This window comes from Salmo salar, chromosome ssa04, assembly GCF_905237065.1.
Source record: "Salmo salar chromosome ssa04, Ssal_v3.1, whole genome shotgun sequence".
Taxonomy (NCBI): domain Eukaryota; kingdom Metazoa; phylum Chordata; class Actinopteri; order Salmoniformes; family Salmonidae; genus Salmo; species Salmo salar.
Window position 1 is genome coordinate 54,361,379 of NC_059445.1, and position 19,239 is coordinate 54,380,617.

At 41.8% G+C, this 19,239-nt stretch overlaps 1 protein-coding gene across 4 annotated transcripts; it reads left to right on the plus strand.

Moving 5' to 3' along the window:
* The first annotated feature begins 323 nt into the window (after positions 1-323).
* LOC106603541 (uncharacterized) lies at positions 324-17,916 on the plus strand. 4 transcript variants are annotated; one of them, XM_014197370.2, is made up of 11 exons: positions 324-626; positions 7,401-7,521; positions 8,151-8,261; positions 8,490-8,538; positions 8,797-10,607; positions 10,845-10,878; positions 11,012-12,816; positions 12,964-13,012; positions 13,272-15,082; positions 15,311-15,347; positions 15,492-17,916. In XM_014197370.2, exons 1-11 carry the CDS (start codon positions 526-528, stop codon positions 17,255-17,257), a joined length of 7,695 nt encoding a protein of 2,564 aa, XP_014052845.2. In that variant the 5' UTR covers positions 324-525; the 3' UTR covers positions 17,258-17,916. The 4 variants fall into 4 exon arrangements, with proteins under 4 accessions (XP_014052845.2, XP_014052847.2, XP_014052848.2 ...); XM_014197372.2 differs by having other exon boundaries at positions 8,800-10,607; XM_014197373.2 differs by having other exon boundaries at positions 8,490-8,526.
* The last annotated feature ends 1,323 nt before the right edge of the window (positions 17,917-19,239 follow it).

Consider the following 19,239-nt stretch of genomic DNA (forward strand, 5'->3'; position numbering starts at 1 on the left):
TTTTACAGTACCCACTGAGTACTCCCCACCCCACTTTTACATAGGCACAAATTATTTTTTTTTCCTCTAGAAGCCAATATGTAATGTATGCACAATTTACTTTGGGGGCATATATTTGACCTTGGAACATGTTTTAAAACACACATTTAATGCAATTGTCACTTAAATATGAACAAATAATAATCATTATTAATGTTAAGATTATTATTTTTCATTCAACTTAATAAAAACATTTTAATTACATTTTTCTGCTACGTAGGGAACTTTGATTTTGAACGTTTTCGAAATTCCGTGACCCGGAAGTACTTTTCTGGTGTGGCTGACAAGACTGATGTTCTTCCTGATTTATGAACACACAGGCAACTTACTACACCACGCAACAAATCAACTTTTCCCTGAATTAAATAATGAACTTAGCTACAAAGTTAATTTCAAGACTTTGTGCTAATATTGAGCTAAAGATTCAAAACGGGTGGATTTCTGATTAATTTCACGATGCACGACTTCTGAACGACCAGTGAGTGCATGGATCCCAAAATGCCCAAGCGCTGTGCCGCACCAAATTGTAATATCTACACAGATAAATCAGACGTCCCCTTTTTCAGATTCCCTTTGGACCCGAAGGGGTAAGTTATGTTAAATAGTTTTCAATCCCTTATTAACTCAAGCTACTTTTACAGTTATCTTTGTATTCCTAATTAGCATTGAAACAGTACGGAGTCAGCTAGCTAGCTAACCTAGCTTGTGCTAGCGTTGATGGTAATAGTTAATGTCAATGATGGAACTAGCCAATTAGCTTGCTAAAAGGCTACATTCTGTTTGAGGAATCGGATGCAGTATTATTTATCTAAGGATCCACGAAAAGTCTGTTTTAGTGAGAGGGTAGTCTCTGTTGAGCCCACAAAGTTATGCAAACTATCTTTAATCTGACAACTTCCTCTTGCAATTGTGTAAATAACACAATTGGCTAGCATACTATCTGGCTTTGATGTAGCTAGCAGGTAATAACAACCTCCCCATGATTATGGTCCAAATATGCTGATGTTGAGACAATGCATTTGAAGTCCATGAGTGTGAGGTTCATGAATATAAATCCCCCGAAAATAGTGATTAGAAATGGAATATTACAGAAGTAAGTTCATGGGGCCAAGGTTGTCATTTTTTTTCTATTCGTTTTTCTATTTGAAATAAAGTTTAGTTTCAGTTTGTTTTCAGAGCTGATTTGCATTTATTTTCAGATGTATAAAAATACGTATTGTTTTTATTATTTCGTTTTAAGTTTTCGTGTTGGGGACAGAAATCTTGTGTGGGACAGCCCCAAGGTTCACCAAAGTATAGACCAGGCCCTTGGATAAAAAAACAACAACAATTCAGTCGGGGTCTCAACTTAGAATAGTAGCAAGTTAGAATATTAGTACACACAAGGTGCAATTTTGAAATTTGGTTGTGTGTCATCTGTTTTATTCTTGTTACGTTCACTGATGGTCACTCAATTAGACCATTTAGCTAACATTTTTGAGATTGGTAAATTAGTCTAGCAGCCAGCTACCGGAACTTTGTAGTCATGGTCGAGATACCGGCCGGGGTTGCCCCCATTTGATTTTATTAGTCAGTCTCACTCAGATATAATATTGAAAACTGCAAACATTTCTCTCCACCCTATAGCACAATGTGTAGTATTGCAGGAAATTAGCTGTAAAACATATTTTTTTTATGTCCCTCCGTGCACCCTCTGTGACTTCTATGACGATTTTAACCCACTTAACACAAGCATTTAACCATCATTGTAAAGCCGTAGTTATTTTGTTGATTTGACAGTCATTTCTCAAGATTATTATTTATCTATTGTGATTAGTGATGCGTTTACGTCTGTCCCTCAATTTAAGGTCAACCCTGTTATGTGAACGGAACTCTCATTTTAATATGGTGAAAATATTTTAAAAGGAATAGATTTTTTTAAAGAAACATTGAACATCTAATTGTCAAATCATAGCATAAAAGGTGAGTTCTACTCTTTTTGGCAATTTGATGTTTTGTGGTGGATAACTAACCCTGTTAGTTTTACCCATAGACAGATTAGAAATGTTTTAACAATTCATATTTTTTTGTGAAGCATGCTTTCAATTGCAATTCACTGTTGCACACAAAACACTTCCATTCCCCATCTCAAAAGAGGATTTATGGGTGATTTTAAGATGAAACCTGTTACTTAATTACTTAGTAGGTGCTTAGTATATTTATTTTTAGGAGTTGGGGAAAACCTGTTTTTTATGATGTTGAACATGTTAAGGCATTAAACCGCTAAAGCCTCCATTATACCAAAATTACAGTGCCTTCAGAAAGTATTCATACCCCTTGACTTATTCCACATTTTGTTACAGCCGGAATTCAAAATTGATTTAAATAGATTTTTTTTTCTCTCACCCATCTACACACCATACCCCATAATGACAAAGTGGAAACATGTTTTTATACATTTATGCAAATGTATTAAATGAAATGGACATAAGTATTCACACCCCTGAGTCAATACATGTTACATTCACCTTTGGCTGCAATTACAGTTGAGTCATTCTGGGTACGTCTCTAAGTGCTTTGCACACCTGGATTGTACAATATTTGCACATTATTATTTTCAAAATTCAGCAAGATCATTGCTAGACAACAATTTTCTGTTCTTGACATATATTTTCAAGCTGATTTAAGTCAAAACTGTAACTCGGCCACTCATGAACATTCATTGTATTCTTGTTAAGCAACTCGTGTAGATTTGGTCTTGTGTTTTAGGTTATTGTCCTGCTGAAAAGCGAATTCATCTCCCAGTGGAAAGCACACTGAACCAGGTTTTCCTCTAGGATTTTGCCTGTGTTTAGCTTAATTCGGTTTCGTTTTTATTCTGAAATACTCCCCAATCCTTAGCGATTACAAGCATACATAACATGATGCAGCCACCACTATGCTTGAAAATATGGAGAGTGGTACTCAGTAATGTGTTTAATTGGATTTACCCCAACTATAACACTTTGTATTCAGAACAGTTCATTTCTTTGCCACATATTTTTCATTATTACTTTAGTGCCTTGTTGCAAACAGGATGCATGTTTTTGGAATATTTGTATTCTGTTCAGGCTTTCTTCTTTTCACTTTGTCAATTAGGTTAGTATTGTGGAGTAACTACAATGTTGTTGATCCATCCTCCATTTTCTATCACAGACAAACTCTGTAACTGTATTAAAGTCATCATTGGCTTCATAGTGAAATCCCTGAGCGGTTTCCTTCCTCCCTGGGAACGGATTTAGGAAGGACACCTTTATCTTTGTAGTGACTGGGTATATTCATACACCATCCAAAGTGTAATTAATAACTTCACCATGCTCAAAGGGATATTCAATGTCTTTTTCATTTTTGTTTTACCCATCTACCAATGGGGCCATTGGGAAACCTCCCTGGTCTTTGTGGTTGAACCTGGTAGTCGTTCAGAAATCATGTTAACCACTATTATTGAACACTGTCCATGCATCGTATTATGTGACTTAAGTAAATGTTTACTCCTGAACTTATTTTGGCTTGCCATAACAAAGGGGTTGAATACTTATTGACTCAAGACATTTCAGCTTTTCATTTTTTAATAGTTAGAAAATATATATCTATATAATGCATTTTAAAAATCCATGTTTGACATTATGGGCTATTGTGTAGGCCAGTGACAATCTAAATTGTAATACATTTTAAAATCTGTGTAACACAATACACATTTTAAACAGTAAAGGGGTGTTAATACTTTATGAAGGCATTGTATATCTAAATCCAAACTGGTTTTCCAGCAGGCTACTAAGAGAGGCACATCCAATGTTCAAAATGTAGCCTTTTTCTGTTCTACAGATTAAAGCCAACAATTTCTGGTGGATTGATAATGAATCCCTGTTTTAATTGAAGCCATACAGAGTTGGTTACAATTACAGTTTCATCCTCCAGACAGAACAAATATTACATCAAATAATATGGCTGAACTACAATGTACTGATAGAGGGGGAAAACTATAAGGAAGGTATCATGTTTATGAATGGCATTGTAAATAAGGATGGTAAAATTGTCACACAAGCAAGGTGTAAGGAGGTGTGTACAATACAAAAGTATAACCAACTCACTGCAGCTCTGCCACAAAAATGGACAAGACAATTGCTCAAGAGAAAGGAATTCATTGTTTTGTCTAGCTCCAATGAAAACCTTGCATGGCCTAAAATGACTGGTATAAATTGTAAAATGTATCAGTTTCACTTAAAATTGAGATGTTTGACAACTATGCAGCATTCAATTCCAGATTGTTGGGAACAGATTTTTTTAAAGTCCCAATTCCATGCAAATAGTCTGGGTAGCCATTTGATTAGCTGTTCAGGAGACTTATGGCTTGGGGTTGGAAAATGTTAAGAAGCCTTTTGGACCTTGTGAGCGCTCCGTTACCGCTTGCCGTGCGGTATCAAAGAGAATAGTCTGTGGCTGGGGTCTTTAACCATTTTTAGGGCCTTCCTCTGACACCGCCTGGTATCGAGGTCCTGGATGGCAGGAACCTTGGCCCCAGTGATGTACTGGGCCGTACACACTACCCTCTCTAGTGCCTTGCGGTCGGAGGGCGAGCAGTTGACATACAAGGCAGTGATGAAACCAGTCAGGATACTCTCAATGGTGGAGCTGTTGAGCTTTTTGAGGATCTGAGGACCCATGCCAAATCTTTTCAGTCTCCTGAGGGGGAATAGGCTTTGTCGTGCCCTCTTTACAACTGTCTTGGTGTGTTTGAACCATGATAGGTTGTTGGTGATGTGGACAACAAGGAACTTGAAGCTCTCAACCTGCTCCACTGGAGCCCGTCAGTGAGAATGGGGGTGTGCTTGGTCCTCCTTTTCCTGTAGTCCACAATCATCTCATTTTGTCTTGATCACATTGAGGGAGTTGTTGTTATCCTGGCACCACACGGCCAGGTCTCTTACCTCCAAATAGGCTGTCTCATCGTTGTCGCTGATCAGGCCTACCACGGTTGTGTCATTGCCAAACTTAATGATGGTGTTGGAGTCATGCCTGGCCATGCAGTCATGGGTGAAGAGGGAGTACAGGAGGGGACTAGGCACGCACCCCTGAGGGGCCCTGTGTTGATGATCAGTGTGGCAGATGTGGCAAAAGTCCAGGATCCAGTTGCAGAAGGAGGTGTTTAGTCCCAGGGTCCTTAGCTTAGTGATGAGCTTTGAGGACACTATGCTGTTGAACGCTGAGCTGTAGTCAATGAACAGCATTCTCACGTAGGTGTTCCTTTTGTCCAGGTGGGAAAGGCCAGTGTGGCGTGCAATAGAGATTGCATAATCTGTGGATCTGTTTGGGTGGTATGGAAATTGGAGTGGGTCTAGGGTTTCTGGGGTAGTAGTGTTGTTGTGAGCCATGACCAGCCTTTCAAAGCACTTCATGTCTACAGATGTGAGTGCTATGGGTCGGTATTCATTTAGGCAGGTTACCTTAGTCCCTGTGCCCAAGAACACTATGGTGGTCTGCTTGAAACATGTTGGTATTACAGACTCAGCCAGGAACATGTTGAAAAATGTCAGTGAGGACACTTGCCAGTTGGTTAGTGCATTCTCAGAGTACAAGTTCTGGTAATCCGTCTGGCCCTGTGGTCTTGTGAATGTTGACCTGTTTAAACGTCTTAATCACATCAGCTACGGAGAGCGTGATCACAGTCATCCGGAACAGGTGATGCTCTTATGCATGCTTCAGTGTTGCTTGCCTCGAAGGGAGCATAGAAGTAATTTAGCTAATTTGGTCTGCTCGTGTCACTGGGAAGCTCACGGTTGTGCCTCCCTTTGTAGTCTGTAATAGTTTGCAAGCCCTACCACATCCGTTGAGTGTCGGAGCCTGTGTAGCTTTGCCTGTTTGATTGTTCGTCGGAGGTCATAACGGGATCTCTTATAAACGTCCGGGTTAGAGTCCTGCTCCTTGAAAGCGGCAGCTCTACCCTTTAGCTTAGTGAGGATGTTGCCTGTAAGCCATGGCTTTTGGTTGGGGTATGTACGTACGGTCACTGGGGACGACATCATCAATGCATTTATTGATGAAGCCAGTAACTGTGGTGTATTCCTCAATGCCATCGGAAGAATCCTGGAACATGTTCCAGTCTGTGCTAGCAAAATAGTCCTGTAGCTTAGCAGCTGTTTCATCTGACCACTTTATTAACTGAGTCACTGGTTCTTCCTACTTTAGTTTTTGCTTGTGAGCACGAATCAGGAGGATAGTTATGGTCAGATTTGCCAAATGGAGTGCGAGGGAGAGCTTTGTACACGTCTCTGTGTGTGGAGTAAAGTTGGTCTAGTTTTTTTCCTCTGGTTGCACATTTAACATGCTGGTAGAAATTAGGTAAAACGGATTTGTTTCCCTGCATTAAAGTCCCCGGCCACTAGGCCTCTGGATGAGCGTTTTTCTGTTTGCCTATGACCTTATACAGCTCATTGTGTGGTCTTAGTGCCAGCATCGGTTTGTGATGGTGAATAGACAGCTACGAAAAAATATAGATAAACTCTCTTGGTAAATAGTGTGGTCTACAGCTTATCATGAGATACTCTACCTCAGGCGAGCAAAACCTCGAGACTTGCTTAATATTAGATTTCGTGAACCAGCTGTTGTTTACAAATATACACAAGCAACTGCGCAGGTCCTAATCCAGGCATTTATCATATCCCGTTTGGACTACAGCAATTGTCTGTTGTCTGGGCTCCCTGCTTGTGCCATCAAACCTGTGCAATTTATCCAGAATGCAATGCAAATAGATTTCTGATTTGAATAACATTACTACACATATCAAGCTAGCAAACAGTACGCTTTAACTTGCAATGAGAACATCTTCTGGATAAGAGTGTCTGACGTTTCAGATTTACATTTTAGTAATTTAGCAGACTACATTACAAGAACAAATCAGTCTGGGGTCAGATGTTAACAGAATGTGTAATTTAGCCCGTTAAACACAAACTGTCTCTAGAGAGAATTAGGCAGGTCTGATGCTGATTAAAGAAAGGAAAAGTGGTGTGTATTTCCAGTAGTTGGCTCCACCGTTACATGGCAAAAAAAGTAATTAACTACTGAAAACACTAATTAGATTAGAATATTTGATTTTGGTTTGGGGGGGGGGTGGTGGTAGCATCTAACAATTGGATTGAATTCTTTCTTGGGCACTGCTCGGTGATGCCTTTTTAATCACAATGTTCTACTGATTACGGATATACCTTCCATTTTCGCTAAACAGGTACATGGTTTGCTAGTGATATGCAGATTTACCTCGTTCATCAAGGTGTATAACATGGGCTAGGGGCAGGCCTATCCATATTGCAGTTCTGAAATTTTATCCTGTTAATTCTTCCTTTCAGATGTAAACAATGGTTGAATAATTGTCATCGAACTGACTTGGAGCCAAAAACCCCTGAGGAGTTGCACAATTCCTTCAGAATATGTGCAAATCATTTTGAGCCTTCCTTGATCTGTTGTGATGTAAGTATCTACTGAAGAAACCATTTATATTTACAAAAAGCATTCCTTTTATACTTTCATTCAGTTGTTTTGTTGTTCAGTAATAGTGGGGACTTGAGTTAGACTATCTATTCAGGAGCTGCCTCATCTATGCATTAGCCAATAGACCCAATGAGCGGGTTTGGGATGCTGGCTTAAATAGTGTGCAATCCCTTATTAACTGCACTTTTAAAGTTATGTTATTGCTCATTAGCAAGCTAGCTAAGTTGCTCCATTGAAACACCTCCCGAGCTTGCTAGCTAAGCTAGCTTGTGCAATATATCATATTCTTTTGTTAATGGATTTCAGAATAAAAACTCTTGCACACCCCAAATAACGTCTTCTCACGTGCTTAGGATAATAAAAAAACTGTAGTAGAATATGTCTCCCACGTACTGTGTGATGTGAGGTTTAAGTCATGTAGACCTTTGTTGGGACTAGCTTAATCATAATGCACTCGGTTTTTCTGAAGGCCACTAAGTAGGTCGTCATTGAAAATAAGGTTTTATCACTATTAAAAGGTTCTGCTTCTCACTGGAGGTTCTTACTGTCAGGCATGCAACAGTGGCAATAAAGTAGTCATAATAAGGATTTGCTTGTTTCTTTTTCAGAGCAATTTAAGAACATCCTTGAAAGAGGGTGCTATGCCAACCATATTTGATTTTACAAGCCATTTGAACAATCCATCAGGCCGCAACGGGAATAAGAGAATAAGAGAACCTGTAAGTATTCTGTCATGTTTAAACCACACAATGTTGTACCCCATATAGTCATCCTAACCTGATCTCAGTAAGTGTGTATATGTAGTCATCCTAACCTGATCTCAGTAAGTGTGTGTATATATATATATATATATATATATATATAGTCATCCTAACCTGATCTGTGTATTATCTGATCCTATTGCATTAACTCCAGTCTACAGCTAATTATATATTTTATTCCTTTAGAGTGAGGTGGAGTTTGCAACCTTGAAGAAAGCTAAAGGTGATTGGTTTGGTAAATCAATTTCTTTTTCTCGTTTGTTTTACCATAACAATTTAAGATTCCCATATTTAGCAATCTATTTTCCTACCAAAAATGACATTTAAGTAATTGGTTCATAACTTCATGGCAGTGCATAGTCATGTGGTCTCTATTAGGATAGCTCTCTAAGAAAAGTACACCCTTTTAATAGGATATTTGTAGAAATGTCTCAACATATTTATTCAATTAAAAAAATTCAATCACATGTCCATGTTTTCTCCTTTACTTCAGAAGATGCTCCAACTGAGGTGAAAGATAAGCCAGGAGAGAATAGTGCAACATGTGATCTACAGCAAGAGGACCAAAGGAGCGAGGATGTCTCCAACTCCAAAGCAAAGGAAATCCTTAAAGTCTACTTCAAGGAAACTCTTGCCTTCACTGGATTCAGCATAGGGAATAATGCAAACCCAAACACTGATGAGCCGATGGGAGGCCACAGGGGACAACAGTCTCTCAACCCCATCTGTGTTGAAAGAATTGACCAGAAAGAAGTCCTCCAGTTCAGTGAAAACCTCATGCGGGAGGAGATCCGGAACAGTTTAAGGTTGGCACGTTTTTTCTCCATTCTGCTGCAAGATGTCACAAACATAGAGGGAAAATATCAGATCCCAGTTTTCATCAGGTCCGTCACTGTGGCAGGTTTCCCTCAGAAACACCTCATGGGGTTCCTGCCCTGTGATGCAGATGCTGAGGGTTTGTTTTACATGCTGCTCTCAGAAATACGGAATAAGTGGGGGCTGCGGATGGAGCATTGTCGAGGACTCACCTACCTGACCACAGGCATTCTATGTCAGAAAATGAAAGATCTCACCAGCAGGATTCTGCTGGAGTTTCCTCAGGTAGTGCTAGCACCTAGTGACCCATACGCCTTTAACATGTGGCTCATCCGCTCCATGCCCATGCCTTCCATCCAGAAGGTTGTGAACACCGTGGAGGAGGTCGCCACAATGCTTAGAGGGTCCCCAGATCTTTGGGAAAGACTGGAAGGGAAGATCAAGTCATCTTACGGCCACCTTAAAGGTGAAGTGGACAGGATCACAGAGGCTTGCCAGAACACCTGGGAGTATGGTGTTGATGCCTTCCATACCATGTTGGACATTCTTGAGCCATTCCTCGCCTGCATCAATGAGGTGTGCTCGGCTGCGAACGCAGACACTGCTACTTGTGAGCAGATGGCCAAGCTCAAGCCGATCCTAAAGAACTTCAATTTTCTCATCACCCTGGTTGTTCTGAAGAATACCCTCTGTTGTGTGAGCATCCTCAACCCGAGTCTCAGGGGAGCCATCAGCATCAGCAGCACCTTGCAGTACACAATCTCCAACGCCTTAAAGCTGGTCAACAAACATCTGCAGGAGATAGCAATATTCCACAGGAAGTGGTTTTCTGATGCAGTGGGCAGGGCTAAAAAGCTGGGAGTGGAGGTCGCTAGGTCGGAGGAGAGCTCACCTGATACTGGCGAGGCAGGTGCAACTGAAACCTCTCTAGAGGATTTCTACAGAGAGACTCTGAGCAGGCAGATCTTACAGTACCTTGTTGCGGAGGTGAAGAGGGTGTTTAGCACTGAGATGGTTCGGATTCTGAGATGGCTCTCGTTGGTGCCGTCTTATATGGCTGACCACAATTTCAGTATCCGCAGGGATAAAGTGGCGGATGCGAACTTGAACAACCTTGCTCGGCCCGACACGTTTTACGATGAGCTTGGTTGCTGGGAGGTGAAGTGGAGACATGCTAGCAAGCGGAGGATCCTGCCCACAACAGTGTTTGCAACATTGAAAATCCCAGACATTGCATTTTACCCAAATGTGCAGAGCCTGCTGAGAGTTCTGGGCACCATCCCCTGTGTGAACGCAGAGGCAGATGTGTATGGGCAGTACAACATGGTGCTGGAGCGGTACCAGTCCTACCTGAAAGCCACACCGGAGGATCAGAGACTGTGCAACATGGCATTTGTCTATGTCAATCAAGATGTGCACTTCAATGTTGAAGACATGGTGGAGTCCTATGTGGAGAAGCATCCTGACATATTGCAGTTGTTGCATATGGTAAGTTTATTTTAATATAAAAGTTGTTCATGTGTATTTAATTTAAGTATTTGCCTAGCAATAACACAAACTGAAGATTTCAAATCATTTGAAAAACATAAAATGAACTTACCCTAAGTGGATGTTGAATATTTCTTAACTTTTGTGTTGTTATTTTTACTAATATTTGCATTTGTAGATCTCTGTAACTGAACAAAAGCTTAATTTTGCTAATGCTTTTATTTTCTATGTTCATAGGATGATGAGGTGATGGAGATGCACTCTGCAGCTGGTAAGGAAATAATATTATTAATATATATTATATAGTATTTATTGCACCATAGTGTATATACAAATATTTGCCTTAATACCCATGTTTATTCATTCATCATTCATGGCTCATGCTTTTGACTGCTTTATTTCAGAACCAGTCTCTGAGAATGATGGAAAACACACTCTAAAGGAGAATGTTGATGAAACACAAAAAGAACCACAGGAAATGGCCTTAGAGATGGAGAGAGTGGAGCAACCGAAATGCGTAGCCTCAGAGACTAATAAGGAGGCGCTCAAATCTGCTCTGCAGGCTGCTGTGACAGCTGCATATAACAGCCAGAGCAGACAGCCTGGTGAGGCCTCTGCTGAACAGGATGGCGAGGTTGAAGACACATTGAAATATGTATCGAAGTCTGAGATGAAAGAAGTTCTCAGAGTATGCGAGGATGCGGTCAGAGAAGGAATACTTTTGGAAGTGGGCACTTCCTTTTTCTCTCTGTTCATTGACCGCGTTGTGAAGTTAGGGGAGAAAAAATATCTTCCCCTCTTCCTCAGGTTTGTGGACAGTTTTGATGTCATGCGATTGGAGCTCATGGGTTTTCTGGATGTGGATCTTGACTGCGATGCCATGTCAGAGCGCATATTGGAGATTGTCACCAAAGAGTGGTGTCTCGATTTGTGTTACTGCAGAGGTCAAGCCTACCTAGGATCCGGTGATGTCTCCTACAAGCTGAAAGCCTTTGCCTGCAAAATCCAGGAAAAGTACCCCCTTGCAATATGCACACACAGCTCTTGTTACTCATTTAACACATGGTGGTCAAAGTCCACCCCTGTGCCGTCAGTCAAACGAGCCCTGGATGTTTTTGAAGAGGTGTTGATGTTTTTTGGGAGCACGCCTATCCTTGAGAAACAGCTGGATCATGTCATTGCATTTGGTCTTAGGGAAAGCTATGAAAAGGTTCAAGAATTGCAGGGGAAGTTCTGTACCGTCTGGCAGGAGAAGCACGATTCCTATGAAGTCTTTGTGCAGATGCTGGAGCCCCTTGTTGAATGTTTGGAGAAAATCAAGAGCAACCCACAGAGATGGAAATCTTCACTCTCTCTAAAAGCTGGAGCACTGCTGCGTTTGATAAGGGACTTTGATTTCATTGTTCCCATGGTAGCCCTGAAGAATGCCTCGTCCTTTACCAGGGAGCTGAGTGCAGGACTCCAGAAGGATCATTTTAGCGCAGCATCCCAGCTCTGCCAGATCAGTGGTATAGTGGCTACTCTCAACAGGGTCAAAACAAACATCAAGGTCTTTCACCAGAATTGGTTTGACGAAGCCTGTGCCCTTGCCCAGAGTCTGGTTGTGCAGATAAAAGTGCCTGATAATTCATCTGCGGCCAGGGATGGCATGATCAAGCCAGCTCTGTATTACAAAGATTCACTGAGTGTGCCCCTAGTGGACAACCTCACAAATGCTGTGAAGGATCATTTCTCTGAGGACCACAAAGAGGCCCTAAACTTCTTATCCCTGGTTCCCTGCTCTGTGACTGTGAGTTACATGTTTGAGATCCTGAGGTCAAAGCCTCCACTCTACGCCAGTGATCTGCCTGACTCTGACAACTTCTTCACAGAGTTGTGCTGCTGGAGGGTGAAGTGGAAGACCAAAGTTGCGTCAGTGACCATCCCAGACACCATCTTTCAGACTCTCCGTCTGCCACTCATGCAATACTTTGGGAACATCAACACACTGCTGAGGATCATGTCTGTGTTACCCAGCACGGTACTGGAGAACTGTGGGGAAGCGATGCGCCACAAGATGTTCCAGGAATACCTGAGGAACACCAACTCCAAGGACAGGTCCCCATGTCTGGCCATGCTGCAGGTGGGAACCAACTTCAGCAGAGATCTGGACCGGATGGTGACTAAGTGCTTGAAGGTCACTCCCCAGGCTTTAGAGGGTATCTGCTTGGTAAGTTTTCAAAATACATTTCCATGAAAAAATATATATATTTTTTTTTAATATGTAATGCAGTCTTTCAGAGCATCCTGTACAGAGATGTCCTTTTTAAATAGATTATTTCCTTTTAATAATGTCTATTGAAAAACAAATTCACAGGATAAGGAATCCAAAAGTCTGATGAAGAACTCTGAAGCCAACATGGAAGGTATGTGATGGCAAAGCTTTGTTTCAGTTAATCCCCATGTGATCATTAAGTATTTATTAGCTAATAACTATGTAATAACACTGTTACCATTTAGTATATTTTTGTAATAGGGATGGGCCCAGGTTTTGTCAAGTGAAACACTTGTTCTCATTCACCTTACGATCACATTCATTTTATTCTCAATTATTTTTCCACTTTAATGACATGAACTCTATGGTAGAAGAGTCAATTGACTGATTCACCTTTTTCATATTTTCAGTGGATCATGACAAAGATGGAACAGAGGAGCTTGAGGATCAACAGTCTTCTGACAAGAAAAAAGACAAGGAAATGAAAGCAGTGGATGAGAATGGGCACACTGGCGATAATCGACAGAGTTTAGAAGCAGTGTTCAGACAGGCTGCACGTTTGGGGAAAAATAAGTGCCAGCTTTCCGAACTCTCCAAAGAAGATCAAGACCTTCTCATCCAGGATCTCGGCATGTGCCACTGGTTTGGAAGAGATGGAAAGTTCACGTGTAACGTAGGAGAGGAGGAAATGGTACAGCTTCTTACAAAATCCATCAGGGAAGTCATACTCTCAGAAATACAGGAGTCCCCCTTCTTTTCTCTTATCACAGATAAACCCGTTGTAATTGCTAATAAGAGCTATCTGCCTGTCTTTGTCAGATATGTTGGGCAATGTGCCCCCAAGGTAGATCTCATTGGTTTTTTGCGATTTTTTGAAACCTGTGATGTTGATGTTCAAGCCAAGAATCTCTCTACGACTCTAACTGAAGACTGGGGATTGCCGATGAGTCAGTGTCGTGGACAAGCAATCATGCGCATGGGCTCAGGTTGTCACAGCCTGAAGAAGATGTCTTTGGAGTTCCTTGAGAGCTATCCTCTGTCTGTCATCACACCCAGTGAGTCTTGTGGTCTTGCCTGTTGGCTAGCAGGAAGCGTACACTGCCCACCTGTCACAAAGATGCTGCGAATTGTGGAAGACCTCGTACTGTTTTTTGACCAGTCACCTGGGCTAGAGGCAGAGCTAGCACAGGCCGTGGATGGGTTACTGAATACGCCTCGAGAGGCCTTGGAAGAGATTCCAGAAACCTGTTGCTCCAGGTGGAAGAAGAGGGAGGACTTTTTTGATCTCCTAGTCGACACATTGGAGGGAGTCTTGAGTTGCTTGGATTCAGTTAGTGCCCATGATGCTGGAACTATGTCGCTACATGCACAGGTCCTCGCCACTGCTTTGAGAGATGCAGATTTCGTCGTCACACTTGTCATCCTGAAGAATGCCTGTTCTCCTCTTCGGAACTGCAGCACTGTCTTCCGCTGTGGTAACCCTGCTGACATCATCTGTGAAGTGGAGAAGATAGTACCGATCATAGAGACGCTGAACAAGATGCTGGATAACATAAGCACTGTACATTCACCTTGGTTTGAGGAAGCATTTCAACTAGCATCCAAGGTGGCCCCTCAGCAAGTGTGTTTCCCAGAGAAAGCTAACTCTTATGAGTCTCCAGAGATGTACTACAGGGACAACTTGAGTGTTCCTCTACTGAGCAGCCTCGTTGATGAAATGAAGTACAACTTCTCCGACAGTCACTTAAAAGCCCTGAAGATCTTGTCTCTGCTCCCCACCTGCAATCCACAGCCCATTTCAGAGCCAATCCGCGCAGAGTCAACAGACAAGCTATACAGTCTCTACCTGTCTGACCTCCCTGACCCTGACACAGCAGAGCAGGATATCAGTAACTGGGCCTCTGTCTGGAAAGATAAATATCAAGACCTCTCACCACCAGCTTCTATCTCTGAGATACTGCTTCATGCTGAGTCTCAATGCCATCCCACAGTGACCAGACTGCTTAGACTGGTGGCTGTTCTACCGAGCGTCAGTATGGAGTGGGACCTGATGAAAACCACCCTGAACTCCATGAGGGCTCTGCTGAAGAACACGGTCTGCAAGGGCAGTAAAACAGACACTGTGATGCTTCTTATGCATTACCCAACTGTTCAAAGACTAGGGGAGGTCATTGAGAAGTGCATCGAAGTTGACCCAGAAAGCAGCCCATGTCTTGAGCAGGTACATTAACAGCAATACTCCTTTTATCATTCCAATACTGATGTATTTATGACAGATTTTATAGGTATAGGTATGCATCATTTTTTCCAATATTTTATTCATACATTTTCAGTTACAAACAGACAGATAATAACAGGAAACAATACATCAACACCACTACTCACCCCTTGACAAGACATACATATTAAACATTGTTGTAAATGTACTGATTTCTATTTTATGATTTAGGTGAAGAAACAAATTGAAGGTCTGAAGCTGGAAGGTGGTAAGTGAAAATGTTAAATCATATGAACATTCATGACATACTATTACATGGTTCATGTAGAATATGGTATCATAAAGCAACATGTTTTAGGGGAGTGAAAATGAGGGAAAGGGGGGAGGTGGTTTAACTGTGTGTGCGTTTTAGATTTTAGAGCTTTGGATGTAATCCCTGATGGAAGACATGAGCAGGCAGTTGAGGAACACCAAGCTGGTATGTCAGATCAACTCCCTGCAGGAAAGCTGAAGGCAGAGGATGAGGCAGAGTACTATGTGAAAGTGGAAGATGCTGTGATAAAGGAAGACATTGTGATCACTGAGGACGTTGTGATCGCTGAGGACGTTGTGGGGGCCGGGGGCGGCGGGAAAGTAGAAGTCTGCGTGATAACAGAGGAAGTCATGTTTGCAGAGGACGATGTAAAAGCAGTGGACATTGTGTTAGCCGAGGACGGCGTGAAGCCAGAGGACGGTGTTGTGATAGTAGAGGATGGGGTCATAGGTCAGAAGCAGGCCATGTCTTTCTACGACCCACCTGTGCGTGAGGAAATCCTCAAGGAACTCTGGGACTCACAGTTCTTTACAATAATAACGGAACGGGCAGTTGAGATTGAGGGACAGCTCTACGTCCCCCTGTGCATCAGGTACTTGGACAAACAGGACACTCAGTGCGAGGAGACTGTAGCTTTCATCCCGTTCAGCCAGGAAACTGCTGTCTTGGCTGATGCTATTGAAACAGCCTTATCAGAGAAATTGGGGCTCAACATGGAGTACTGTAGAGGGCAGGCTTTGCTAAGTGTTGGTGAGGTAGGGTCTCAGATGAGGGCTGTTTCTGCTGTAATATCCCAGAAATACCCCCTGGCCATGCGAACAGTCAGCTCTGCTCTGTCTCTGAATGTGTGGCTAGCCAGGTCATCTCCTGCAGTGGCAGCAGCGGACTGTGCAGCGTCTGTAGAAAACATGTTACAATGGCTCACAGAGGACACAGAACGACAGACCAAACTGGAGGACATGATCATTGCCATGTTCCAACATGATGAAGGGAAGGGTAATGAGCATAGGGACAAGCTTATTAAGAACTGGGAGAAAAGTCATGAAATGCATGAGTTGATGGTAGAGCTTCTTGAGGTAGTGATGCTGTGCTTGAATGAGCAGAAAAGTGAGGAGAGTAGCTCAGGGAGTGGCCAAGCACTGCTGTACTTTAATAAAGTCAGAAGTTTTGAGTTCATCTTCTCGGCTGTCGTGCTGAAGAATGTCCTGAGTTTGACCAAAAAGCTGAGCCAATCTCTTCAGGGCAAACCTCTAGATGTGTTGCTAGCTATGAATAGCTTGCCTGACCTGCTAACTTCCCTCAATGAATTGAAGAGCGATATCGACACACATCACAAGGCCTGGTATGAGGAAGCTGTCGCTTTAGCTTCCAAGCTGCAGATAACGCTGTTGCACTCTGGGCTACTAGAACCCCTGAGTCAGTTTTACAAAATGGCGGTGAGTCAGAAAGTGGTAGAACACTCCATTGTTGAGGTCAGTGAGCTCTTCACAGAGAAGGTCCTCAGTACCCTGAGGTGCCTGGAGATTGTGCCTTATGCCATGTCAAAGGTGGAAAACAGCAGTGTAAATGCCCACGTTTTCCGCATGTACAAAGATGACATGCCTGACCTGGCCTCACTCCCCACAGAGATGAAATCTTGGAGAGAGAAGTGGTTGGATCCCATGTCCGGGTATCTTCCAGCCACTGTGCTCGACACTCTGAAGGCATCAGACATTAGGAGCTTTAGTAACATTGAAACCCTCCTAAGGCTCCTTGTCATACTACCATTTTCCCGGAGGGAGAGTACCTTCAGGCAGGGAAAGAGAAGCCTCCAGGTGTTCATACAGCAGGAGACCAGGTCAATTTCAGAACTTCATCCTCTGTAAAAAGTAGGTGTTCCCTCAAGCTCTCATTAGCATAAAGCAGGTTTCTGAATTGGTGTCCTATACTGCTGACCCACTGTATCCTTGAGTAAATATCCAACCTAATTTAGGTCTCAATACAGTTTTTAACTTACTAGAAGACATTTCCCTGCATACATGAATGATCTAAATATTTTGATCATTTTATTTGTTTTCCTGCAAGCGTATATATTTTTTAAGTTGTTTGGATAATTGTACTGCCTAATGGGACCAATGTCTTGCCAAAAATAGCAATGCTCAACTGAGGGTTACCAATGCGTGTGTGTGCCTTTATGCATAACTAACAGTCAACCCAATGAACCATAAGAATTCAGATGTCTGAAAATGACAGTCCCATCAGGCTTTTTGAAAGAATGTTTATTTTTGTCAGCACCAAATAACATTGGACTGAATTTAAGAATCACTTTCATCAATTCACTGTCAATTAATAAGTTGTATCATTCTCTTCCTTGGCACAAATCGAAATGGTTAGTTCTATCATGTAGATGTTTTATGATGATTTCCTAGGTTTCCTGTCTATTTAGGAGAGTTCATTTTCTGTAAAGAATTCTCCAAATACTGTCTCCTTAAGAGTTAAACATTCATATATTTGTCCAAAAAAATAATAAAAAGTTATAAAAAGACCCAACGTTCTTATTGTATATGACTTGTCACATTGCAGTGTTAGGCCTACCATAATGAGTAAATTGATTTGAGTCACAAGATGGTGCTATAAGCCTTAATTATTTTGAGGAAATTCTATTGGCATTTAAATTAGGCTATATTAAGAGTACCCTTGTCTTTATTCATATAGAAAATGTTTGATTATAAAGCATGTTTTAATGAAGTAATTGGATGTTTTTTTTTTGTCAGACTTCAGCTGAATACAGCTGTCCGCTCTGTTAAGGATTGGAGAATGTAAGAATTGCCACACCTTTGATATGGGATCCAAGGCCATATAAACCATGAAGCTTGCTGTGTATCTTACCGGTTTACCATCTTTAATGGGAATATCACAATCTTAGTGTCATGAAGGTGTTATATAGCTACTCATTGAGTGATGGTGTCTACTGCTTAATGGATATTATTAAAGACAAATCAATCAAACATAATGAACAGGTCTTGACAACTACAGCAAAGGGAAATGTCTCTATTCTCACAATTGCTTATTGTACTGTAGGCCTATGCACTTTCATCTTCCAACTGTTTCATCCCAGTGGTCACTTTTATTTCTTCACTTCCTACATGGCATTATTACTCCTGTGTCAATAACATGGTTAATATCTAATGTCTTGAATATGTTGAGTGGTGCTGCCTGGCCTCGTAGCCAAAGGAAGCATACAATACATATTATTATGCACCTCCAAGAAAAACTCTGCAAAAAAAGAAACGTCCCTTTTTCAGGACCCTGTCTTTCAAAGATAATTCGTAAAAATCCAAATAACTTAACAGATCTATATTGTAAATGGTTTAAACACTGTTTCCCATGCTTGTTCAATGAACCATAAACAATTAATTAACATGCACCTGTGGAATGGTTGTTAAGACACTAACAGTTTACAGACGGTAGGCAATTAAGGTCACAGTTATGAAAACTTAGGACACTAAAGAGGCCTTTCTACTGACTCTGAAAAACACCAAAAGAAAGATGCCCAGCATCCCTTCTCATCTGCATGAACTTGCCTTAGGCATGCTGCAAGGAGGCATGAGGACTGCAGATGTGGTCAGGGCAATAAATTGCAATGTCTGTACTGTGAGACGCCTAAAACAGCGCTACAGGGAGACAGGACGGACAGCTGATCGTCCTCGCAGTGGCAGACCACGTGTAACAACACCTGCACAGGATCGGTACATCCGAACATCACACCTGCAGAACAGGTCAGGATGGCAACAACTGCCCGAGTTAAACCAGGAACGCTCTATCCTTCCATCAGTGCTCAGACTGTCCGCAATAGGCTGAGAGGCTG

Excerpts from the sequence above, each read along its gene's own strand:
- LOC106603541 (XM_014197370.2), top strand. The coding sequence starts at position 526 with ATGGATCCCAAAATGCCCAAGCGCTGTGCCGCACCAAATTGTAATATC. Across the intron at positions 627-7,400 it reads TTCCCTTTGGACCCGAAGGG|ATGTAAACAATGGTTGAATA; the intron begins GTAAGTTATGTT and ends TCTTCCTTTCAG. Across the intron at positions 8,262-8,489 it reads ATAAGAGAATAAGAGAACCT|AGTGAGGTGGAGTTTGCAAC; the intron begins GTAAGTATTCTG and ends TTATTCCTTTAG.